The sequence below is a fragment of the Filicampus tigris genome, chromosome 7 (genome assembly GCF_054856515.1).
Source record: "Filicampus tigris isolate MCC_2025a chromosome 7, RoL_Ftig_1.0, whole genome shotgun sequence".
Taxonomy (NCBI): domain Eukaryota; kingdom Metazoa; phylum Chordata; class Actinopteri; order Syngnathiformes; family Syngnathidae; genus Filicampus; species Filicampus tigris.
The window spans coordinates 13,493,224-13,520,136 of NC_141223.1; the positions used below are offsets into that span (position 1 = coordinate 13,493,224).

Genomic DNA, 26,913 nt, shown 5'->3' on the forward strand with positions numbered 1-26,913 from the left:
GCCGTCTTCCAAATTAGGCCTCATGGGAATGATTTACTTTGTGATTTGCATTTTTTGGGAGCCCTTAATTGTTTGCCTTGTTCGCTATATCATAATCCTTTCAGAGACAACACAGTGATTTCAAAAGAACTGTCAGATTTGGCATAGTTAACCGCGTTAGCGTTCTATAATCAAAGGCGAGATGAATGTGTGGACAGCAACATTAAATTCTTGTGAATAGTCCTACTTTGATGTTGCGCCATTCGGCTTCGTTGTTCAAGATAGTGCATGACATGCTGCTTGTTGCATAAGAAAAAGAAGACAGTCAGAATTGGGGGAGAAGTCAGCCTGGCTGGCATATTTGATTTGTGGATTGTTGTATTTTCATATCATATCATATCATCCATCCATCCATTATTGATACCGCTTATCCTCACAAGGGTCGCGGGGCGTGCTGGAGCCTATCCCAGCTGTCTTCGGGCAGTAGGCAGGGGACACCCCAAATTGGTCGCCAGCCAATCGCAGGGCACACAGAGACAAACATCCGCATATCATATCATATCATATCATATCATATCATATCATATCATATCATATCATATCATATCATATCATATCATATCATATCATATCATATCATATCATATCATACATTTTTTAATTTTCACTTTAATGCGATTTCTGTAAAGCAGAAACATGATTCAAGTAAAAATAAGAAAATGAAAAAAAATGGAGATAAGTGTTTTTCACATGACAGCACCAATACCATACATCATATCATATCATAATCACATTGTTCTTTTTTTCAAGACCATGCACAATGTGCTGCTTAGAAAGAAGGTATCGGATATTTCAGAATGGTTGTCGCATAGAATGCGAAAATAAGTTCATTTGTTAAAGACAGTGCATGATATTCTGCTCTCACATTAAAATAAAAAGACTGCATTGGACTTATAAAGGCAACAACTCAGCCTGACTGCCTTATTTTTGCATCCTCAATGTGTGGATAGTCGTGCTTTAATGTTGTTGGCAGAGTTTTAGCACAACGTTCAGCGTGACGACACAACACAAGTTGCTTCTCTTTGCGTGAACATCCGCTTTTATGGGTACACGGGTTTTTATTTCCACAGGTGTCATTCATTCCATTTGATTAGGTCACGTCAGCAGGTTGCCATTAAAACAAACAAATCATAGGGGGGAAAACAAGTATAAACACATAATGAGAGCAAATCACTCAACAAATGTTGTTGTCACGGAAACTGACTTCCTTATTCGGGATAGCGTATGACATGCTGCTTACTGTGTGACACGGGAAGAAGACACGGGACTCAGAAATGAGGACAAATCAGCCCGGTTGGGTGTCACATTACATGCTTGACGTGGTTTCGTTGTAAGTGTTACAAAAATCTATTTCTTTGTTCAAGACAGGACACAATATGCTGCCTGCTACATAAGAAAACAAAGACATTGAGTTAAAAAAACAGAGGAAAAGTCAGCCTGGCTGTCATAGTTTACATTTTTGTGCGTTGTATTTTCATGTCGTCGTCATGGATAGAAACTTTTCTATTCAAGACAGTGCATGGTATGCTGCATGCGGCATTAGAAAAAGATTTTGGCCACAGAATGGGAGACAAATCAGCCTGGCTGGATTTTGAACAACATGCCCGATGTTTGGATAGTTGTGTCTTAAAAGGGAAGTCAACGCAAACATATCTTTTTCAAGAATATATTCTACGCAAGCCCACTAGTTGAAACAGGGCATTCTGATAAATATTGCGTTTGTGGATTAAGTGTTAATCCACTCATTTTTAGCCATCTCCGGGGGCAGCCATTTTGTCTTCTGTCAACTGAAAATGACATCACAACTGCTCACAACAACCAATCATGGCTCAGATTCAGAAAACAGGTCAGCCGTGATTGGTCGTTGTGAGCAGTTGTGATGTCATTTTCAGTCGACAGAAGACGAAATGGCCGCCCCAGAGACGGCTAAAAACGAGTGCATTTTTATGCTTAATTTATATTCCACAAACGCAAAATGAATCAGAATGCCGTGTTTCAATTAGTGGGCCTGTTGGGAATATATTTTTGACAAAAATATGTTTGGGTTGACTTCCGCTTTAATGACTTTGTTGTGAATTTTTGCCAACAGTTCATGATGCGCTGCTTAGATGAAGAAAAGACAATGATGGACTCATATAGGGGACACATCAACCTGGCAGTATTTCGCATTGCATGCTGGACATTTGTGTGAATAGTCCGGTTTTTGTCTCATTTTCACTGACATAAGCTTGTTTATTCGCAAAAGTGCATGATATGCTGCATATATGCAGAAGATGGTTTGCCCAAATCTATCGCAAAATCAAGCAATCACCTGATGAGACTATGTCATGAGAAGGTGAAACTAAGGCTTCCTGGCAAGCTTGATGTATTGTTGTCGTGGAAACAAGCTTTATTCCTTTATTCAAGATAGCAAGCAGTATATAATGCTCCATGTAAGAAAAATGCAACTTTTCGCTTAGCATTCACTTTGCATGCTCAATGAGTGACTAGGCATACTTCAATGTCATTTAATTAAAATGTTGGTGTTAAAGAGCACGATATGCTTGCAACCACATTGGAGCCTGGATTTGCACAATCATGTAGACAAAAAGAGGGTCCTTGCACTCCGTGATAAATCACACATTTGTTAACGGACAGTCTTGCTTGTGATAAAAGAGTACCTGACTAACACGTTTCACCATGTGCTGTATTAAATATAAGCGTATATTTCCTCCCGGCTGATAATTATCTCTGTGTCTTTCCTCTCCACGCTTCCTATCTAACATGCTGTTTTCTCGCTCCCCTCCCCTCACGCTATCAGTGGAAGGGACAAAAAGCAAACCCAGAGGTGAGTTATTGCCTCCATTTTCTTGCTACATGATTTATGTTGCACACCGCTAGCAATAAAGCGCATGTAGCTTGGCCTTTTTATCCCCCCCCCCCACCCCCGGCCCACCTCCAGAGCCAAGGGGGCATTCACACATGGCGCTCGTTGCAAAGCGTTTTGTTTTTCTTCACTTCACTTTTATTCTTGTGCAAGAGAGGCTTGCTGATGCTCGCTCTACAGTAGGAGCATGCAGGTAATGACGCACAGGCTCAGGGTTGGTAGGGTGATTCAAGGACATCAGCTGTAATTTTAGTTTGCCAGTCTTAATTTTCACTAATAGCAAAATCACAACAGACCATATTGAGTCATACCTCATATGAGAAGCCATGGCAAGGGGTTTCGCGCCGTGCGCACACATTACTTGTGCTTCTTCCACGCGGCTAACGAGGAATCAAAACTTGGCACCGACATTCTAAAATCTGGACGATTTTGAACGTGTAACAGACCACACGCTATCAATTTCGCCCAGTCTCGCCTAGTCAAAGGAAACTCATCTACGTCGCTTCATATTTTAGTCATCAAAGATCCACGTTTAACTCGTCAACGTCTCGCTATCGTCATGAAAAAAAGGGTCGTTAACGAAACATTTTGGTCATCGTTGACAACATTGTTCAGATCTTGTTATTTTCACTAATAACAGGGTTAAAAATGATTTTGCAACAAGCCATTTGAGTACATCCTGTGAATGGCCAGGGTGAGGGCTTTCCAAACCTGTAATCATTTTTTTAATATGTTCTCATGTGGTGACAAAGGACAAAAAACACTAGCTTAGTTTTTTTTCCAAAATCAAAATGTAGAAAGTGAAAGAGTTTAATACAATGACTAATGCATAAAAAAAATTATGCAACCATTTATTGGCAATTAAAAAATATGCAAAGTTTCCATTTACTTCTTGTTATTCTCACTAGTAACAAGGTAAAAAAAAAAAATCTGTTTTCAAAAAACCGTATTGCATGACACCTCATCATTTGAGAGGTTGCACAAAGAGCTTCCCATATTTGTCATATTTATTGTTGCTGATATCATTCGATACTCACCAAAATTACAATTTTATAAAAGTGTTATGACTTTGTTTTCCATAAATGCCATTAATGTGTGTGTTCATGGTTTTAAATGAGTTTATCTGGATATCATACCTGTCAACCTGTGTACTGAATCTTTCAAAAGTTGTCATTTGTCCGTACATGTCTGTATATAATCTTACACGTTTTCGAATGGCTGCTGGCAGGTGATCGGAAATCATCTTAAAAAAAAAAAAAGTAAACATGATGTTGCAGGTATTGTGACAGCTTGCGTGTGACGGGTGGGTGTGTTGTGCACATGCGTGAGGTAGAGCGCACAAAACCCTTGTATCCCTCTGACGTGTGTTGCGGGGCCACTGGGCTCGCCCTTTTCGACGACCTGCGATTGCCACGTACCGGGAGGCAACTTGATAAAGCTCTCCCCTGCGTTTCCCGACTGCAGTTGGCCGACAAAAACACGAACGGATAACACTGATAAAATTGACATTGGCCATACAGATTGGCGATGTCTGGCGTACATGTTTGAAAAGGTGTTTCCACCTGTACAAATTACGCCGAAAGCGTACAACTTGACAGGTATGAGATATCCACTTCACCATCCTGTCTAAACACATGAGTCCAGTATTCCCCAGTTTACCATTTTCAGGCATTTTGCAGAGTTGACTTCCTTCAGGTTTCTGATTGGCTAAAATGACTGTTACCATTATAGTCGTGTTTTACAGTCCCCACATGTATGTGTACACAGCCCAAAAATACATCATTTGTTTTATCAGTAGTTCATCCTTCTTTACAGTTAATATTGTTCACCAGGAGACGATACTATTTTTCTGACCCACTTTCGGATGTGGACATTTCGTACCCCCCACTGCACCCCCCACCCGTCTGCCCTTTCTTTCCTCCTGCTGAGACTCACAAAACAGACAATGACAAGAACTAACCCTCTATTTATTGCCAGTCCGTCCCTTCCTTTCCCCACTGCGTTAAATCACAGGGGAGGACTTTGCTCGGCACCGCCTGAGTCGAGCACAGTTACTCAGTTCACAGCCTCAAAAACAAAAATGTCCTGTTTGACAGAGAGTGCTGCTCATTGCATTTTTTCCCTTTCCATTTAATGGGCTTCTTTAACATTTTAATTAACTCATTAAACATCGCACTAACTGCAAAGCACGTAGCATGATCCAACTGATTAAAGCCTTCACAGATAACGAATGGATGCTCAAATGTTCTGTCAAAAAATAAAGGTGTGCAAATTGAAATTAGACTGCCATAAAGCAAGACCATAGTTAAAACAATGCTGTAATTTCCCAAAATGTTTTACAAGTTAAAATAAGACTACTGTAGCAGGTTAAGAAGAGACCATTGTAAATCCCCCAAAAGTTGCACAGGTTGAAACGAGACTTATGTAAGGATGAATATTAAAATAATACTACATACTGTCAATCCACAAATAATTATGCAAGTCTGAAATCAAGCACACCACAATAAATCCAGAAGTCAAAACATGACAACATGAAGTCAAATCAACAAAAAATGTGCAAATTAAAACGAAACCAATGTAAATGCCTCAAAAATTGCTACGAGTTAAAACATACTACAGGAAATCCAGAGATTAATAAAATAGTACTGTCAATCCGTAAAATGTCATGCAAATTAGAATTTGACAGCCATAAATTCAACAAAAGAAAACAGCATTAAAAAAAAAAAAAAAACGACAATAAATGCCCTCAAAATTGTGCAGGTTAAAATAAGGCCACCATAAATCTTCCAAAAATTGTGCATGTTATAACGAGATTACCATGATAATAATAATTATTATATATATATAATGAGATTACCATAAATTCCCCGATAACGTGTAGGTTAAAGCAACTACTATTCTTTTAAATCTACAGAAAATTGTGCAGATTAAAATACAGCAAGACTACAATAAATCCTCTCAAAATTGCACAGATGAAAAAAAAAGACTACCATCAATTACCCCAAATTGTCCAGATTAGAACAAGAATAAAAATGAAAATCGGATAAAAATTGTGCTAATTCAAATAAGATTTCTGTAAAGCCCCCAATAGTTGTGCAGGTTAAAACAAGGCTAAAGTGAATGTCCCTAATTTGTGTGGGTTAAAACAACAGTACTGTAACTCTACTAAGAATTGCTAATACTAAAACAAGACTACCGTAAAGCCACCCAAAATGTCGTATGTTAAAAGAGGCTACCATAAATCCCCTAAAAGTTGCACAGGTTAAAACAAGACTTACATCTTAAATCCATCTTCCGCCATTCCTGCTTTGCTGAACTGTCTGGTCCAAAGACTCCGAGACAAGGAGTGACATGGGGTCCATTTGTAATGCGGCCCAAAGCAATCATAGATGTTGCTTTTACCATAATTGCATATGGATTTTCCATAACTGGATCAGCGGGATATCGGAAAGGCCCGTTTGGCCCAACGTGACCCTCGTATATTCTGAAGGGTGACGGGCAGCTCCAGACCTGCTTTACATCTCAAGTTTGAAGACATGCCTCACTCTGGACAGGTAATTTAGCGATTAGCTCCCACTAATGGATCAGAGTAAGATTTAGTGTTAATTAGCTAGCGTCCTTAAAGACTTCTTAAATCTTTCCAATCAAGGAGAGCAATAGCTTGGCGGCGAGGCTTTATTGCCCGAGTGTTAGCGTTAACAACATTTTTGTCAGCGTGAGCGATGACTGGCGGTGATAAATATGACCTTTCTCTCGTTATTGCAACAATTTAGGCGTAATATGTGTTATTCCTCTTTGGGCTGGCGCGGAAGGTCAGTGAAGGTGACACGACGTGTGGAGATGTTGTGTTGCCTTCAAGGATCACTTTATTAAAAAAAAAAAAAAAAGTCTTATCTTGCTTATATGAGCCAGTTAATGACTTTGTCATATTCACACATTTAACACACTGTTTGCATAATTGCTCGATATTTTCATGCATTAAATATGGTAGACACACAAACGGGAAGAACATATAGACGAGTACATACAGTACACAGTGGAAGCCATATAATCATTTTGCATGCACTTTATTATCCAATAGCAAAAATGACATAAGCTTTTCATTTCAGTAGCAAGGCCCCTTGCAGAAAAAAAAAAAAAACATTCAATGGTGTAATGTTCTTCTGCATGCTTTGAACGGTTGAAAAGTGGAGCTATGTGGAGGACAGATATTAAAATTAAACACTGAAAGCCAGTCCAGTTAGTCCAATTTGAAAAGGCAGTCTTGCAATCATCTGTGTACAACTATTTACTACATCCACTCGATTTAACTCCTCACCAGCAGGTTCCACTGACTTATTTATGTATTTATTTGAAGGAAATTGAAACCTACTTGGAAGTAGGGATGTCACGATATCCAAATGTCACGATACAATAATATCGCAATTAGGGCTGTCCCGAACGATGATTTTTCTCTCGATTAATCTATCGACTATTTTTTCTGATTAGTCGATTGGTCTAACAATTACTTTTTTGACTAACCCAGCAAGTTTTGGGTTGATGATTATTAATTTACACAACCACTTCTGAACACTTTTTAAAATTCTTTCTTTGTTAAAGTACAAAAAAAAAAAAAAACTTTGAAATTGAATGAACACTCACGTCTCACAACGACCAATCATGGGTGACCTGTTTTCTGAATCTGAGCCCTGACTTATTCCATAGAACATATTCTTGAAAAAAAAAATGTTTGCGTTTTTTAAGCAGTGGGAGCAGGACATCATCCTAAATACAATGTGCATTCCGGGGTGCGCCCAGGGTCTGCACAGAGACGGTGAGACAGAGGCAGCAGCGGTTTAGATATATAAACAGATGTCGCGTGTTACCGTTTGTGGATACCTGCAAGCACCAACACAATTTGACTGGAGTGAAATTGTTAACGTTAGCCCCATAATGCACAAAGCTGAAACACAACGTTGTGTAATTTTGACTGCAACCCGCTGCTTCGAGAAATGAAACTTAACGATGCACGTTAATAATGCGTCGCACATAACAGCAAGTTCAGTATAACCAGGTCATATTAGTAGTTAGTTCGATGGACTTACGATCCTTTAACTTTTTGCTTTCTGTCGTCTTCCAGCAGCACCTGGGTGACGTCGCTTCAGGTGTTTGTTTACCGCTAATGTGGTTTGACTTTTTGTTGAAATATGTCCATACTTTGGACTTTCTTGTCCGCTTTTTAGCTGCTTTGTGGTGCCGCTCTCCTCTTTCCCGCCCTGAACGCACGAACCGGCACCGCCGCCATTTCTGCTGGTCTCCTTTCTTTTCTGCTGTGCGCACTTATTTACAACTGACGGTATGCACGTGTTGACATCTTTACATCATCGACACTCGACGGTATGTGCGTGCCAACGTATTTACATCATCGGTGACGTTGACAATGTCGACTAGACGGGACGGCTCTAATCACAATATGAACCTCACGATGCGATAATTATCACGATATTCTGAGGAGGTTGGCGAACTCACGATACTGTATAAAAGCTCACGATAATGTAATGCTCCCTCCAACACAATTCAGAGATACAATAATCCCACCTCCATCGTGGCTTGGGGTGTAATTCCACTTTTATCCACTAGGTTACGACACAAGATTTTGTTTTACTCTGTAAATCTCATAGAAAAAAAGAAAACAGGAAGTGTTTCAACACAGCCTCATTTTTGCTGAAGAGATTAGAAAGATTCTTGAATGTGTCCATCCTCAATTCATCCTGCATTTTATGGCTGCAGAAATAATTGGCTGTAGGTTCATTGGTGAGAGGATAATTCAGTTTGTTGGTTTGGAAAATTTGAGATTTGTTTATTGTAAAGGGATTGGCGGTACACTGTTGCAATGCTTGTCCAATATTTTTGTCTCAGTGGTTCTGAAAATGTTTTTGAATATTTCTTGTATGTTTTATGGTGTGTTAAAAGACCATAAAAATGTATTTAAAAAAAGGTCATAAATGGTATGAAACGTGCCTAGAGTATTTAAATGGGGTGTTTCTATATTGCAGATCTGGAAGGTAACCCCTGCGATGGAGGGGGCGGGGTTTACTGTACATCTCTTCCTAAACGTCGTCCCTTCTGTAAATTTGAAGCCTCCAAACCATGTGTGACCATCCCTGTCCCCTCTCGCCTTTGTTGCATTTAATTGCAAATTGCATTTGAACACATATTAGCTCAGTTCCCATCTTCTCGAGCTGGGGCGTGAATGATAACCGAAGCGTGGTGATGTTTAAACACGGGAAGCTGTTAGCCGTTTGAAATTGCCTTCAGCCTTCTGTGTTTGCTGGTTAAACTCTCGCTGCTGCCGTTGCGTTATTACCAAGGCTGGTAAAGGAGCAATAGATTTCATTTTAAGTGTAAGAATATCTTTATTTGCAGCCGGGCGGCGATAGAATTAATGAAAAGGTTGTGAAATGTATTGGAGTGAAGGTTAAGTGGGTGTAACTCTCGTGACTTTCACCAGGGTGCTTATTAGAACTGAACCTGATTGAATGCATTAATAGGATTTTTACTCCCTTGACGTAACTGCCGCTGTCGGTGTGGTTATATTAGATGAGGTCTCTCTTGTCCGTCGCTTCATAGTCCTCTAAATGTTGTTGAAAAGGAGTAGGACAAAATGGCTATCTGGCATTGGAGCATACTGTGTCATTGTCTTTTATGATACAGTGTCAATACCCCAGCATCAACTGGGGATACTGCTGAGTTTTTCATTCGTTTTTGAAAATCACCCCCCAAAGATTTAAAATGTGAAAAAATGTAGTATTGTAATGTAGTAAATGTAGGGAAAAAAAAAACGAAGACGATGCGCATGGTATTTATTGGACAGAAACTACCAACATGGCGATATTGTATCTGTGTCATCAAATATCAATATATTGGTGCCAAAGTTTGTGTGTACTATTTATCTTAATGCTACAAAATAAGGGAAAAATGACTTTGTGTTTTGGATAAAAATAAAACCAGGACCACATTTGGAGATACATAGAGGTTTTATTGACCAGAAAAAAACAATATCGAGAGGTGATTCATCATTGTTTGTTACAGTACAGTACATGCACAATATACACATTCAGTTCAATGGAAAACACGCATCTCCCAATTTTGTGAGCTTTTTTTATATTTTGCCAAAAAACAAGAAACATATTTTCTTCGTGGACTTGATAAAGAAAAAAGTGACATACTTTTTATTGACTTAAAATACTGATACTGCAATGTCATCATTTTGCATTCACATTTTCACTTTGCAACACTGCCCATTGCCACAGTCCAATGAAAAACATTTCTATCATTTTTTTTAATTCATACAAAAAACAAATAACAAAAATATATTTTGGGAACATAAAGTACAGATATCGCCATGTATCATTCTGGTACAGTAGCCATCATCTGTTGCAGTCCAATAAAAAATATATACAGTACCTCCAATTTTATTTGTGTCTGAAAAACAGCCCAAAAAATGTTTTCTGACAAAATTGAACTTTAATCAGTGGTAGTACCAAAACAAAGTCACGTTATTAGGACATACCTGCACTTGACAGTCCATTTACCATTTACCATTTCAGGCTCAATTTTTATGGTTAAATGAAGAAAGAAAAGTGTTACGTAGATCATAGATCAGTGGTTCTCTGCTTTATTTTCCCCTAAAAAAGTTATTTTAAAAATGAGCTAGATATATATGTTAGTTGCCATAATGACCATGCCATTTAGGGGTACACATGGTAGTTATGTTTATTTTAGCATTAGCATTACGAGGGGGTTCTTGGAAAATGTCCTCTCCCTGTAAAGGGTCCCTGGACCCAAAAGGTTTTGACAGTCCCTGTTGTAGATGGTTTTCTCCCAATATATGTCATGTGAGGAGCGGGATTTGAACCCATACGCAGATATGACACGGAAGTTGAAGAGTAAAAAGTCTTTATCAACAAAAATGTTACAAAAAGTAACAACAGAGATCAGGACTGGAAGAGAGTTCGCATCCTCACTCAAAGGTTTGACGTACTGACAATGTGTCAGTGTGTAACTCAAACTTTTAAACTGTAAGACTTCAGGCCTATATGACATTGTAAAGGACAAAGAATAAGAGGACCATAATATCTGCAGAGCAACTGATACAACACGTAAACAGCCAGTCATAACAATATATACGTTAATGCTTCATCACTGTATTGTTTGCAAAATGATAAATGATTAGGATCGTTTTGGTTTGCTTCTCATTTAGTGGACCATATGGATTGTGTATCCCGAGCTGGTCTTGGGGGGGAGCATTTGGCATCTTATAGGTGCCCTGAAAGCAAAATCCAGCCATCTTTCAACTGGAGCCAAGGCTTATGAAAAGGCCAAGAGGCGTGCCTGCGGTGCAAAACGCTGCAGTCGTAAAACTCCTCGTGGACCAAAAGGTCGCAGAAATGGCTTTTGGCCAAGTCTTCATAGAAGCCGTCGATTCGAGCTTGACGTGGCTTTGATGAAAAGCGTTGATTCAAACAGATAGGGCACGGTTAGGTCATTTTAGTGCGAGGTTACGCTGTTGATTTATTACCTGTACATTTTGATGTTTCATCCCATAGTAATCTTCATTTTTGCTTACTAAAATGTGCGGATGCATGTAATTCAATCCGGGCATAGTCACGTTTTGACATTCACAAAAGTGCCTATTCGAGGATGTCCGTATTAGATGAAATACTCAACCAAGCCATACAAAATAATGATTTGGTGCTACCTGGCGTCATCTTGGTTTTTTAGAACTGAGAGGACATAGTTTTGCCTAATAAAAAAGTGCTTTGTCGCCATTTTGAGGGATGAATAAGCAAATACAAACCTTTTTGGGAAAGCTTGAACTACCCGTGGAGTTTCGCTATTCGCAGCAGGGCTGGGTTCTAATCCCGTGAGAATATCTTTGTGGTTTTATTTGTTGGTTCACACGGTTTTAGCAAAATTGACATTCGGTGGTCTTCAATTTATCATGGAAACTGTCCATCAAACCGCAGACTCAAACATTGTACATTCCCAAACGAATTCTAGGTGTGTTAGGTTTTTTTTTTTTTTGTTAAGTAACCTATGCCTTTTTCACTTTTATTCAAGGAATTCATTGTCTTTTTTTTGACATTTGTATCAAAATAGAACCGTCCCCAACCCCAGACTCAAAAATGGTACAGTCCCATTTGATTTTGTATTCTCTTGCATTCTCATCCATGTAGTAATCTGCTATCTAACAAGCAGAGAGAACATAACAAATAAAATGTTCCATTGTTGTTTACACTGTTATTTCAAGAATTAATTTTCTTTTTTTGACATTTGCATCTAAATAAAATGAAGCCCAGATTTTAAAAAACATGTTGGATTTTTTTGGCCCGACCGACTTTGCACTATTGTTTTAACATACAGTAGAGAACATGTGAACATACTGTAACTGTTTACTTACCGTTAGTCCAAATTGTAAAAGGCTGTAGGAGAATCAAAGTGGTCTTGGCAGGGAGGCTTGGGGTGCACCTTTTCACATGACACATCTGACGGAATGATGCAAATTCGCACCGACATGAGCCAAAAATATTCCTGCTCAAGTCACTTTATCAGAGAACTTTCATCCGCGTCTGCTCTCATGGGAGATGAACTTGAGGGAACTCGACACAGTTATATTAAGCGTTTGACGGTAAAACTGATGTTATTTCCTTGAAGAGCTTAGAGAGACTTATAGATATAGATCAATAGAAAATAGTTTTGCGGGTAGGGATAATGACAGTTGGCGTTCTTGGTGAACTTCCATACTGCTCTCTGTGTGCCGTGATTTCAACACCATGTCAGGAGCAGACTATTCAGCAAGCTAGTTGTCAGAGGAGCGAGCAGCCTCGCGTCGCGAGTCACCTGGGAGACCGCAAACTCTGTTATTCCTTGTTCTCGCTGCGCACCACCAGGGGCCCGCTGCAGTTTGTAATTAAATGGAATATTTATATAGCATACGTGTTGAACCGCCCTCTCTTCCCCTTAACATGCTGGAAAATGGGCCACGCCGTTTAGCCTCGGCCAATTAATTGCAATTTTGTCAAGACACAGCATTAGCGGTGATTAATTCTCACATTCCCACTGGTGGATGTTCAATGTGAAAAAACACAGAAAAGATGAAAATATTTTTGTTTTTGTCAACATTTTGGAGTAAAAACGAATGTTCCATTTTGCTGCATGGTTTACAGCTCGCTCATACACACTTTTTCAAAAATAGGCAGACAACAAAAGATTTCACACACACATAAAAAAGGTCAATTTTCCACAATATTAACTTTTTTATATTGCATTAAGTGCATACTATATGTTGTATTTACACTATTTTTTTTCTTTTTCCTTTTTGTAATTTTGTCTAAGGCCCCAGTTCCACTTCATTTTCATTTGCATCGGATGATAACAAAATCCCCCAATCACTTGGGAAAATGTGTGGTGATCTGATAAAACCGAGGTTGAACATTTTGGTCATAGTTCCAAAATTTGGCGCAAACACGACATCAACCAAAATAATGTCAAACCCACAGTGTAGCTTGGTGGTGGCAGCGTCATGCTTCTAGGCAGTTCTACAGCTGGAACTGTGGCCTTAGACAAGGCTAAAGGGATTACGAACAGTTCCAAATGCCAGTCAGTGTAAGCACAAAACCTAATAATGAAACCTAATAATATAAATAAAAATGACAGCAAAAGATTACTGGAATAGCTGTACTTTATGTGAGGTTAATCTGAGGCACTTCAAATGGTGGCAGGGGTGTGCTGACTTTATTTAACATGAGTTTAATGAGAGACTTCATTTAACATGAGTTTGTGATTGGTTAAGTCTGAACACAGCCACATTCCAGTTGTAATAGGGTGTGCACTCCTTTGCAAAAACCATTCAGTTATGTTTACTTCGTCTCTCAAAACAGTTAACAAAAACATTTAGAATTGATTTATCTTGGTCTCGTTTATTTATATCGCAAAGACCTACCATTTGAACAGGGATGTGTAGACTTTTTATAGCCACTTTATGTTGCTAATGTTATGTCCTGTGAGTGTTATTATTCTATGATGAAAGGAAAGTAGAGGCTGTTTCCTGCCTGCAGTTTAGAAGAGTTGCTTCTGCTTGAACGCTCCCTAAGCATTCATCAACATGCCACTTTCCATTATTCAGTCATGTCAGCTGTAACTGACGAAGGCTTTTGGGGGTGTGCGGGGGTGGTGGTGGAAGACATCTATCACATCTGTTACAACCCCTCCTCAAGAGGGCAAGGAGGAGGGGTCCAACATAGGTGTGGTAGTTGGAAGGGCTAAGGTGTCACAAGCGACAGTGATTACAAACACAAACTAAAAAGGACTGGCTACATCACCAGTAGCCAGTCCGGGGACTGACCACGTCACTCGCAGCCAGCCCAGTACACCAGCAACCCAGTCCCTCTTGAACTAATTGCTCGATGCCACACCTGAAAATAATTGACTAAATTGGTTACCCTCCCCTGCTCTAATTGTGTTGCTGAACTGGTGATAAAATCAGGGAAGAGCAGAGGAGAGCACGCACACACACAACTTAAACAGCCACGACACAACGTGGGCCATAACACATCTCAGAAGACCCCCCTTTCTCGCTGCGGTCTCTCAGCAAGACTCCTCTACATCATCGATAGTAATAAATTTCTTATTTACATTCATCAGCCCAGCCTCGTTGTTGATCCACCCTACCGGTGCACTCGAGAACGCTTCCGTCCTTCTTTTATATTGATATTCTCCATGTAGCACCACATGCTCACAAAATCAATAGCACGTGAGTATCATCTTCTCGGCCTTGAAAAAATGAAAACACTCACATTCCCGCCTGAGAATATACTCGGACCTGCATTCTGATTCTGGGCTCATATTTTTGAAAAGTGGTAACATGCAAAGCTACTAGTTACTATACTAGCTACTAGAGCTACTAGCTAAATAGCTACTTCCAGAGATGGGCATTCGGTCCCAGGGATGGAACGGTCCATTTGTCTGTCCCGGACGGACGCCCACTTTGTGGATGGACTGACGGAGGATGAGAAGTCTTTTAAGAAGGACGGACTAAGCAAGGACGGAAGTGGATTTTTGTCCGTCCCTCTATTTGTCCCTAACCGGGTCAAGTTCCGACTGAACGTGTTGTGTTGGGATCTTTTAAAAATCAAGACCACTGTTCTCTTCTGCAATACCACAGAACCGCCTTCATTAATTGCCTGCACAATGTGCTTCCCAGCAGTCACATTGCACAGGCGTAGTGTGTCCTCTAGTGGTTCAACACATGTAATATCCTGGAGTCAGGATGCCAATTTCACTGATTAACAGAAACACGCCCAGCCTGTCTTGTGTGTGTAATCGGGGGTAGCAATTTTGTTTCGTTAACTAACTGTTAATATTTAGTATCTTATCCCTTTGCATGCAATGTATGTCCTTGAGAGGGACATCTTTAGACCGTAAAAATCTTGCCAGCACCAAACATACATTTAAACGACTTGGAAGTGGAACTCTTTGTTTCCTCTTAAAATAACCCTGCGTTATTTTGCAATGATTATTTTATAGAAACTGAAAACGTCTTGCGTTAAAACGCAAACGTTTTGCAATAAAACACAATACTATTGCGGTATTACTCAATCTTAAATATTCTTGTGATGTCCCCTGGCTCACTCCGGTCTGCATCATCATCATCATCAGAGCTGGGAATTTGACTAAAAATTGAGTGTCCGTTACTCGTCATCCGCCTGCAGCATGGGTACCCTTCCAGGATCCAAATAATTTTATATAATGCAACCGCCTGATGAAATAAAATTGAGTGAATTCAACAAAAAACTGTTTTCAGTGCACTTACAAGAATATGACTGAAACTGAAAACTGAAGTTGCCATGAAGTTATGAATGAGTTAGATGGGTTCAACACAGTTGCCATCCAACTTTGCCACCATGCTCCTCTAACACACAATGACAAAAACACAAATATCTCGCGATTTAACGCTGCCCATCTGTCTAGCACGTGGTTCAATTTTGGTAGCAGATGGAAAGAAATTTCTAGCACAAATTTCTCGTTGAATAACCTCTAGGAATGATCAAAAAGACCCTGAAAATGACTGGTTTGAGACAAAATGGCGAAATCCCCGTGTCTTTTCCGGAATTATTTCATGAGACTTTTTGTGGGTCCAATCATGATTGACAAGTTGATTGAAATTGGTTTCAGGGGCTGAATTTTTAAAAATGTCTGTCGGGTGCTACCAGGCCATGTATTTTCACCAGGATACACAAATTTTGAAACATTTGTGAGTGCTATCCTCTGACTTTAAGGACTGAGCCCTGTCACAAATAGCAAAAAAACGATGAGCAATTGACGCGCCCCTTAGCATTATCAGAACTACCTATGATAATATTTTAAGCTGTAAATATAAACTATTACCCCAAAACATCATTTCAAACTCATCATACAACATCACCCTTAAAAATTCATGGCTGGAAGATGATTGAAGTTGCAGAAAGAGCACAAAAATACACCAGCAACCACGAATAGGTGAGCTTTTCAGCATCTTAAGCAGGATGTTTAAAAAGTATGAATGAATAATGAACTGCCAAAAAAAACACAGATATTCCTCTGCCATTAAAAATGGATGTCAATTATATGCTTATTTTTGCCAATCGCACCTCAGCCCGTCCCTGTCCCAGTCCACTGTATATATATATATATATATATATATATATTGATGTTCAGGGTTATTTCATGGGTTTGTATGGGTTTGACGTACTGTACTTCCTGTCACCTGCATACGTTGCAACCTATCAACACTACGACGTCGTTTCATTCCACATAATGCCCAAAAGACACGCCATCGCATGCTCTTGACATAATTTACCCTTCGGCGCTGATATAAATTACGTTTTGGGGGCGCTGGATCGTCTCTGGCGAGCACACAGAAATTATTCGTCGTGTCAGCGGGCGACCTTGGCATCTTTTGATAAAACTGTTTACTTTCACGCGCAGACATAAAGCCTTGACTCGATGTGCTTTTAGACATCAGCTTTATACTTTTCTTTTCATGCAAGACATCCGTCTGCATGGTATTGTGTGCCTTTGAGAAACGTCTCATCTGTCAACAAGTCATGTTCTTTAATTTGTTGGTAAAGGGCTGCGTTTTCTACACAGGTCTTTGCCAGGCTTTATTGAACCAAGGCACATGCGTGAGATTGAAAATCACATGGCAAACCCCCTAAGAAAAATGCCACAAAAGTATGCAAAATGAAATAGTGACAATCTTGTCTGAAATTATACACAAACACACTTACCAAGAATGAAATGTGGGCCTGTGTAGTTGAACCCAAAGTTATTCTGTTATATGAATGGCAACAGGTTCATTCTACCTTCTGCCACCAAATTCTGCTAAATTTAAGAAATAAATACTTCTTTTGAGAGGATTCAGACTAAGAACAAGTGACATTGTCTGCCAGTGCAGTAAGATAACTACACTTGGTAAGATTTCGTGAAATGAAAAAAGATATCTTGGCTTTTGAAAAGAGAGAAATATCTTAAAATAGGTGGTGAAACATGGATTTCAAGCACTATATTAGGTAAAATACAGTGCAAACTAACCTACCACGCATGTTTTTGGAGTGTGGGAGGAAAGTAGTGTACCCAGAGAAAAACCCACACAGGTACAGGGAAAACATGCAAACTCTACACAGGGAAGGCCGGGGCTGGATTTGAACCCACGACCACTGCACTGTAAGGATGACGTGCTAACCAGTCAACTACCATGCTGCCCTGGAGTACATTACGACAAAAATTAAAGACTTTTGGAGGATTTATGGCATAAACCTTGCTATCAAAGTAAACTGGAAGGTCTCTAATAGTTATCGAATGGAGTGTGTTGATATTGGTACAACATCCGTGTTTGTAATAATAATGTCACCAGTTACTCTGTATTAAGAGGTTCTTAAAACAAGTTTTTAAAGCTAAATGTTCTCTGAAATCAAACTATAGCATTAAACTGAGACTTTGACAGTAATTTAGCTTAGTGATTTAGTGTCCCACACATCTGGGGCCAAAGACCAGGAAATCAATACCAAATCCAAAGATGTCTACATCTGGCTCCTGATAGGGGAGGTGGCAGGAAGGAGAGGATGAGAAGAAGAGGGCACGGAGAGCTCAACAATTTGATGGATGGATAAATGCTGTTCAAGAGCATGCTGTGTCCAAGTTTGGACTGCGTGTTCAGTGTTGGAAAAAAAAGTGCAGTTTTCCAAGTTTATGTGCGGCGGTTCTCAAAATAAATCTGTTTACGAGACTGTAGTTGCTGAGGCTTTTTCCGCACAAAATCTGGGTCAAATATGGCTCATGAATGAAGTGGCTTAGTTAAGGTTGAATTAAGGTTATCAGGACCCAATTCTGGTCCATTATAGGGCCAAAGTAGGGACAGCTATGGTTACTGTATATGATTTGGCTGAGACATGGGCCTTATGTTGCCCACATTGTGGATAACAGATGTGGATCACTAAAGGACGGTCATCCATTGAGGTATGTGAGCCAAGTGAAGGTGGGTTGGGTGGCCCATCCTCGGCCACACCAATTTTGCTATCTGGGTAGAGGCAGATGGAATTAAAAAAATGGGACCAACGAGAAAAAACAGACTTGGTCTTGCTGCTAGCCTGGGTATGGCGTGGGATCCTGGAGGTTAAAATAAGTTATTTTAAACTAAAAAGGTTAGCTTTCCCGTGTGCTGATGTGCTGTGTCAACATGACGGGGTGTACAACATTCATTTGAATGAGATAAGTCAATGTCTTTATAAGCATAGGATCAAGATAAAGCACGATTTAAGTGCAATCCAGTTACCATTCTGATCAAATTTGTTTTTTCATTTGTTTGAGTATGACGTGTTTATCAGCAAAAGTACAACTGAGTAACCCATTCGAGTTGATTCGGTCATTCAGTGGCTAATGCCATTAGGAATAGCGAATGCAGATTTTTGTATTATCATTTTCTTTGTAAAGTCAGATTTTTGGATACAGTAGTGGACCTCATGCGATGGTGGAAGTCTAATGTAATACATTGCCTATTAAATTGGACTCCTCCCTTTCTGTCAGGCAGATGATGTATTGATACAGGCATATTCAAACCTGGACATAATTGGATGTTTTAATGAGCAAAAATACCTGTAAAACGCCCCCCGCCCCTGGGATGGTGCTCTCATTGCTATTTATAGTCGGCCTCAGCGTGTCCCTGAGCTGACGAGCGGCGCCCATCAGGACAATCGAGGTCAAGGAAGGTCCGCCGAACTTTGGGCCTCCTGGGGGTGCGGCGGTGAGATAGGGGGGCCCTCCGGTGCTCACTCAACTAATGAGGCGGGCAGCTGCTCCCTCGGCCGACACGGTCAACTGTACCTGGGAGGAGGCTGTGTCAATGTCACCTTCGCCGGGCACGACAGGAGAGCACGTCGGGGAGTTTGAGGGCGTCGTATGCACGGGGACATGATTAGCATCGTCTATACTGCGCTCATCTGTATTCACCATGACATCACACTTGTAAACAAAAGCTTCCATGTCATTTGACCACCACGGCGCAATTATACTGTACATGTTTGAATCATGTTTTCAGCCTTGGCTTAAATATATGATGTCAGAGGAAAAGATTATTACTTAAGGTAAATTGCTTGGGTAGGAGTCAGTAAACCATCTGAAATTTACATTTCCTAAAAGATGTGATGGAAACTCAGACATACTTGATCTAAGGGACTGGCTAGTTGATGATAATGACTTTTCTGTCATCCATTGTTAATGGAACAAACGTGTTTTGACAGTGAAATGACTGTTGACGTTAGGCAAGGCAAGTTCTTTTTAATATACATAAAATATGCACATTCCATTCACAAGGCAACTCGATGTGCTTCACACAGCCAAAAGCACAACACTGAAAAGCATGCACAAACAGCTAAAGACATTCAAAAGCAAAGCAGAGAGAACAAATCTAGCTACTAAGAATTATAAAAAAGAACCTACATTGTCAACAATTAAATACATTTACAAACAAAAAATTGAAAGGCATTTAAAAGCAAAGTTAGCTAATGTTAGCTAACAGACGCTAACATTAGCTAATATAAGGTATGTAAGGTAATTTTTAGCCGAGAACAAGTGGCAAAATGGCCACACCCTGAGAAAAAAACCCCTGCATTTTTACTGCTTAAAGCAACACTGTCATATGTCAGTTTTTGTTGATTATGGCGGCGCCATGTGGACAAAAGCGGTAGTATTTTGACAAAAGTCAACCACATTTGGGGTAGTGTCGTGAAATTCTGAGCTCTCGCTGGCCTGCAAGTTGGACTGAATTGCATTTCTATTTCCAGTTACTGTGTGAAAGATGAATAGAAATGAGATAATGAATCTAATTTTGGTTTTTTTGGTTCGTTTTGGAGCATCTGCCATGACACCAGTAATAGCGTGTAGAAGTTCGAGTTCCTTATAGCGAAAGGAGGAAGTGAGTATGCCGTAAAGCAATTCAGGAGATTTGTATTTTTTTTGTGTGCCAGGGTTGCTTACATCCTCCTCAAAGTTCCTTAGTGCGAGTAAAAATGATACAGACCCCCCCAGGGCATGACAAAAGTCCCATTCAACTACCTGTAAGTCAATGTTTCATCCAAAAAGTTCTGAAAAAAATTTATTAAGGTCGAATTCCTGCCCAGTGCTGCTTTTACTCATATTCCACAAACGCAATATTAATCCGAATGCCGTGTTTTGACTAGTCGGGCTGCATACAACATATTCTTATGAAGAAAATTTGGTGGCTGACTTCCCTTTTAAGTTACCGTACTCTTAGACAATCCAACCAAACTTTCCATACAAATACGTGCAAGCAGTCTTGCGAGTTTATCTGTACAATAGCAGTAGTATTGTAATGTGCACTTAAAAAAAAGCTTTAAAAATGTAGGGATGTCAGATGTGACGATACCTCACAATCATATCAGAACATCCTCGCCCCTGCCAAAAAAAAAGCTGGTTAAGTACAATATATATGTTTTATTGCTTCGCAAGTCTCCTTATGTGCATACACACTTTTTATTTTTTATAATACGGCATTATAATTTTTTGCACGTTTTACGGCACCACAATTTGTGAACCACAGGCCGACATTACAGGCAAAGTATATAAAAAAGTGATGACAAGGCGGATGTCAACAACACATTGAGCCGGTCCGCCGTGATTGGATCTGAAATAAAGACCTTGTCCTAATGAGCAATCTACTCACGTCATCGCCATGATCTCAACCGTGTGCCCCGTTCCCTCCTCCTCGCAGGTGGCCAAGGTCAGTTCCCCATCACTCAGAACGTGACAGCACTGGAGGGCTCCGCCGCCAACATGACCTGCCGGGTGGACTTCAATGATAACACCTCCCTCCAGTGGTCCAACCCTGCGCAGCAGACGCTCTTCTTCGGCGACAAGAAAGGTGAGGACGCAAGTCATGACACAAACACAACTTCCTTTCACTTTTGGAAACACTTCATTACAAAAAAATTATAATAACGGCAACAGCATTGCTATGGGGCTTGAACGCCTAATGCAATTGTGGAACGTTAAGATTTTGAACCTTCATTTGAAACCTCAACCTTAACCCTGCCTTGACCCTGAAAAAAAAGCGAGACCAGGTTGGAGATCTGTGAGCGAGGAACTTGGCGTACGTGGTATGTTTTTACTTTTTTTCACCCCTTTATTTTCAATTTTTTTTTAACTTTACCAAGACAGCAATGTTGTTTACATTAGCTTCAGCACAGTATTGGCCACTTTAATTTTTTTGAAACATTTTGGGGTTTAGTTCCTCTTAAAGGATAAAACCTGCTTGAAGCAAGTAAAAGTGTTCTTTGGCAGACAAAGCCTACCTTGATTTGAGATATGGTCATCTTTGAATTTTTGTCATTTCATAACGCCATCAAGCCCAAATATCTTTGCTGTCTTTTGCTGCAAGCGTTGACAACCTCTCCACCAGTTAACGTTGTTCCCCTTGGGTGTCCGTCACAGCGTGTCCATATGTTTTTGTCTCGTGCAGGCCCCCTACGCTCAAAGGGCGTTTGTCACACGTGTGTTTAATCCAAAAATGCTTTTACAGGTTTCATATAAGTTGATGGTGATGATGATGATGATGATGATAAAACATCTGCTGCTTTGTCTTTAAATAACAGAAAAAAAGAACATATTCTCATGCAGCCTGGAGCAAAGTATTACAGATAAGGTGGTGTGGTTTCTGTAGTTTAATATGAAATAGACAGGCAACAGGGAAGATTAAAATGACCTTATAACAGCTATATTGGAGTTTAAAAAAATGACTTAAAAGTTATGCCTATTATTAAGCGACGGCTGGGTAGAGCTGAAGACAAAATCTGATCTTTGGCCTTTGGATAATTTGTTCCATTTTAATTCAGGTCTGACAAATGAGGATGAAAAAGCCCCAAAGACTATTAGATGTGATGAAAGAAAGTAAAACGGATAAAACATATGCGTCTCCCTCCAGAAATTCAAAGGAGGACACACCGGATGTTAAATCCTTTGTAATGCTTTTGGTATGTGCAAGAATATGCAAAACACAGAGTTGGCATTATTAATACATAAAAATTGGATTAAATGAACAAATCAATTATTTTGGAAGACTTAACTGCAAATCAATGGATCATTCTCTTTGAAAATTAATTAACAAATGCAAACAATCAAATGATGACATCACCTTTTAAAGTTATTGGCCATGAAACAATACAATTAAATTTTAATGAAAATGGTAGCCAACCATTTCAACATGAAGCAGTAGAAAGATTAAGATAAAAAGAGATGACACTGCTGCGCCCACAAATTCCTTAGTAGGAGTTTGTCAACATACAAACTTAAATTTGCTTAAAATGGCTTCCCTCCCACTCAATTTGTGCGTGAGTCCTTGAGACATTTTTGTACATTTTGTACATTATGATAGACATTCCCATCCAATTTTGCCTCAAGCAGTAAAACTAGTGTCAGGATTTTTTTTGAAACTTTCCAGGGAGCACTACTGAAATTCTATTTAGGACCCTGAAAGTATGAGGCCTACAAATTCACCCTAAATGGCTGTTTCACACCAAAATGACTGACTTCCTACATAATTTTGAGCCTGCCTCACCGAGACTTTTTTGCATTCATCCAGTTATGATAGACAGTTTCAAACAAGTTCATGTTTATCGGTGAAACTGGTGTTCACCACTCATTGTTTTCTAACTTTACTGAGTGACTTTCAGACCCCTAAAATAGTGACTCATAACTGGTGGCTCCCTCTAGTGGTACAGTTCCGTTGTATTTAATGTTTAAAGGGGAAGTCAACCCAAACATATCTTTTACAAGAATATGTTCTATGCAGGCACACTAGTTTAAAAAAGGCAATATGATTGATATGAAATATGAGTTAAGCAGCAAAATCCACCCGTTTTTAGCCATGTCAGGGGGCGGCCGTTTTGTCACTTCTGTCGATCTAGGTGTATTTTGTTGCTTAACTCATATTCCATAAACACAATTATTAATCAGAATGCTGTGTTTCAACTAGTGGGCCTGCATACAACATATTCTTAAAAAATATATGTTTGGGTTGACTTCCGCTTTAAGTTGGGTACAATTACTCTATCTTTTATGTGGAATGCATTTTAAGTGAATTTTTATTTTTTTTAATTTTAATTTAATTAATTTTATTCTATGTTTAAGTGCAGTGTTAATGTTCAAATGTGCATAAAGTTTTTGTGGCTTACAATCCATCTCGTTTTTGATGACCACGACTGTATTTCAATGTTGGCCATAAAAGTGGTTGGAGAGCAAATTATTTTTTTTAGTTGGCACTTTACAAAAAAACGTTGAGAACCACTGCCGTGAAGTACCGTATTTTTTGGAAGTCACTTTTCTCTGGCTTTTGATCAGACCTGAAATTTTGGGCTCTTTTCCGGTGTCAATTGTATATAGTGTTTTATGTCAATTTATTGGCTTTATTTATTTATATTTTTATCTATATTTTATATATTACTTATATCTATATTTACACACCGTTCAGGGGTCGTGGGTTCGATCCCGGCTCCGGCCTCCCTGTGTGGAGTTTGCATGTTCTCCCCGTGCCTGCGTGGGTTTTCTCCGGGTACTCCGGTTTCCTCCCACATTCCATAAACATGCATGGTAAGTTGATTGGACTCTCTAAATTGCCCCTAGGTGTGATTGAGATTGCGGATGTTTGTTTGTCTCTGTGTGCCCTGCGATTGGCTGGCGACCAATTCAGGATGTCCCCCGCCTACTGCCCGAAGACAGCTGGGATAGGCTCAAGCACGCCCGCGACCCTTGTGACCATAAGCAGTATAGATAATGGATGGATGGATGTATTGTCTTGTATAGTTGGGCTGGTCCTGGTCCCTTGTCTATAATAAAATTAGAGCTTGTACTGGCACCCAAAGCTCAGCTCCCAAACCTTGTTGACTGTCATTTGGTGTTTTGCAAATTATTTTGGTGCATCACAGCCGGGAGCCAGAAGGTGGAAGTGACTTGCCAAAGGTATTTGCCAACCGCCAAAACAAAGTAGAAAAAGAAATGGAAGCAAAAGAGAAAGTAGTAGTCATGGCAACAAATGTGTGACACATCGCTAGTTTATCATACGGCGCCCTTATGCCACAACAAGGATTTACAGCAGCAAAAGGCGCAATAACCGACCGGGATGATATCTTTGGCGAAAATGCGACGCTGGATTCTAGTTAAGATAAGCCATTTTAAACTAAAAAGAAAAACGTGCTCCCCTCCCACTAATTTCCAATCGCAGACTATGAAACAAAAGCCATCCGCAGCTTGTGCTTGAATTGAATTTTACTGTGCGGGTCGGAACTTCACTGTTCTTCACTTCACGGTTTCCCCCCAAAATTTGTCTTGTAGGCTACTCCTTTTTCTTCTTCATGATGCATATTTTCACTGGTCCAATTTACACGATTTATAGTCCGAATATGGTAATCTGAATTTGTCCGGTTTGCTCCTGAATTCTCTGCCAGCTTCGACAGTCGTGCTGCAATGTGTGCTTCAAGTTGAGCTGTACAATTTGTCAGCACATCCCTGTCGCTTTCATTCACGCATCCCATGAGGAGGAATGAGGGCTGCTGGGAAAAGATGTGGGTGGGTGACAGCTCAATGAGCTCATGCATCAGCGGTGAGAGCGTAAACGATGAGCTTCTATGAGAGGCTTCACTCAAGCCAAGCTCCGGGAGAGCATTAACCTTGCTGGGTTGCTCGGGTCCATCATATGGGTCGCACATTTGATGCGGCCCTCCTCTAACATCTCGCCAGCTGGTATCTGTTATGTATTATACGCATAAGACTCACTGGCTGCCAACTACTGTAAGACACTCACATTCCTTTGCAATGCAGACATACATTTGTCAGGGTAAGCAGAAACTTTTGAGAATAAATCCCCTGGAAAGTTTTAAAAATCAGACCCGACACCTCTGAATCAGCCATTTTGGGTGAATCTCTAGGTCAATTCAATTCAATTTTGCGGATTATTTTTGTACATTTATGGTTCTGATTTTGGGTGTAATTCCACCATATTGCGACACACTATTGTTTTAAACTGTGTAAATTTGAAAGAAGAAGAGTGGAAACAGGAAATGGGCCTATTTTATGATCATCCTAGTTTTTAATTCAAGGTCCAATCCTAATCCTGCTTTTTACACTGAAAGAAAGGCTATAAATTTGTTTTATAATGTACATCTTCAAGCATTTTCCGGACGATAAGCCGCACCTTTCTATAAGCCGCACCCACTCTATTTTTTAAAAAATAATGAAAAAAACACATATGGCGCACCTTTGTATAAGATGCACCTATCTATGTTGAAAAAAATGATATTTACTGCATTTACTGAATGATTTTGAACTGTAAATGTATGTAACACACTGACAAAGCTGACAAACCAGGAAAGTAAACATAGACAAACCGAGAAACTTGACAAACCAGGTAAGTATAAAAAAAAACTGGAAAGGAGACAAACAAGGTTACTAGACAAACCAGGAAAACAGATTAACCTTTGTGGTGCAAACATGCCTTAGCATGAGCGAACAGCAGGTGTCCTGATGTCCCATTAGACTGGCCTTGCTCTTTGTTTTACTGATCACTGTTTAAAAAAGATCATGCCTGACCTTTTTTTGCAGAAATGCTTTGGACTTGCTGCATGAATGTTTCTCTGTTTAGGTAATCTAGACCATCATCAAGTGTTGGATTACTTTTCTTGCTTGTGCAGACTAAATGTACTTTTCAGCGCATCACGGTTGCATTTATCCTTGTCGAGTTTGCGCGAGTGACGGCACTTAAAGTACTTTGTATTAAATGTGAGCCGTTTCTTGTATGTTTTCTTCTCAGCCGTGTGCTGGAGAATTAACCCTGCCAGGCAGATGGATTGCTGTGATTACAAAGTGTTTAATCTTAAAAATCCATTTTGCCAAATGTTTCATGATGATGCGATTATAGCCAATAAAAATAAATAAATAAATAAATAAATAAAAGATCGCATTTAATCAGTATTCTGTAAAGAAAGAAAGATACACACACACACACACACACACACACACACACACACACACCCACACATACACGCTCTCACACACACCTTCCAGGCTGTATTTACAGGTAAATGTGCCAGCCTTTTTCTCAACACTTTCTATTGGCACTTTTCTCGTGTGGGTTTGCTCAAGAAAATGTGTCACTTTGCCAGAGAAAATTTGATTTTATTTCTTTTAGGGTTTGAAGACACAGGCTAATGTTTCAAATTATAGTTGCAATCCTGATTTAACATTTAAAATTAGGGATTAAAGCCTTTGTTGGGGTCTCAAATTAGGGATTCATAACGGGTGTTGGGTTGCAAATCAAGGTAATGATTTTAAATTATGGTTTCATACGAGTAAGAGAGTTTCGAATTAAGGTTTTGAGACACATTATGGTTTTAGAATTTGGCTGAAACCTTGAGTTAAATCTT

General features: G+C 39.7%; 1 protein-coding gene across 7 annotated transcripts in view; it reads left to right on the top strand.

The window, feature by feature from the left end:
- The window catches only part of LOC147144835 (cell adhesion molecule 2-like), a 141,269-nt gene that overhangs the window by 96,832 nt on the left and 17,524 nt on the right, over nt 1-26,913 (top strand). For 4 of the 7 annotated variants that reach the window (XM_086035757.1, XM_086035754.1, XM_086035758.1 and 1 more), the window contains exons 2-3: nt 2,840-2,866; nt 21,213-21,362. In XM_086035757.1, the coding sequence (XP_085891883.1) occupies nt 21,275-21,362 (88 nt within the window). In that variant the 5' untranslated portion in view covers nt 2,840-2,866; nt 21,213-21,274. The remainder of the gene's footprint in view (nt 1-2,839; nt 2,867-21,212; nt 21,363-26,913) is intronic. The other 3 variants (XM_086035759.1, XM_086035755.1, XM_086035756.1) reach the window with 1 other exon arrangement.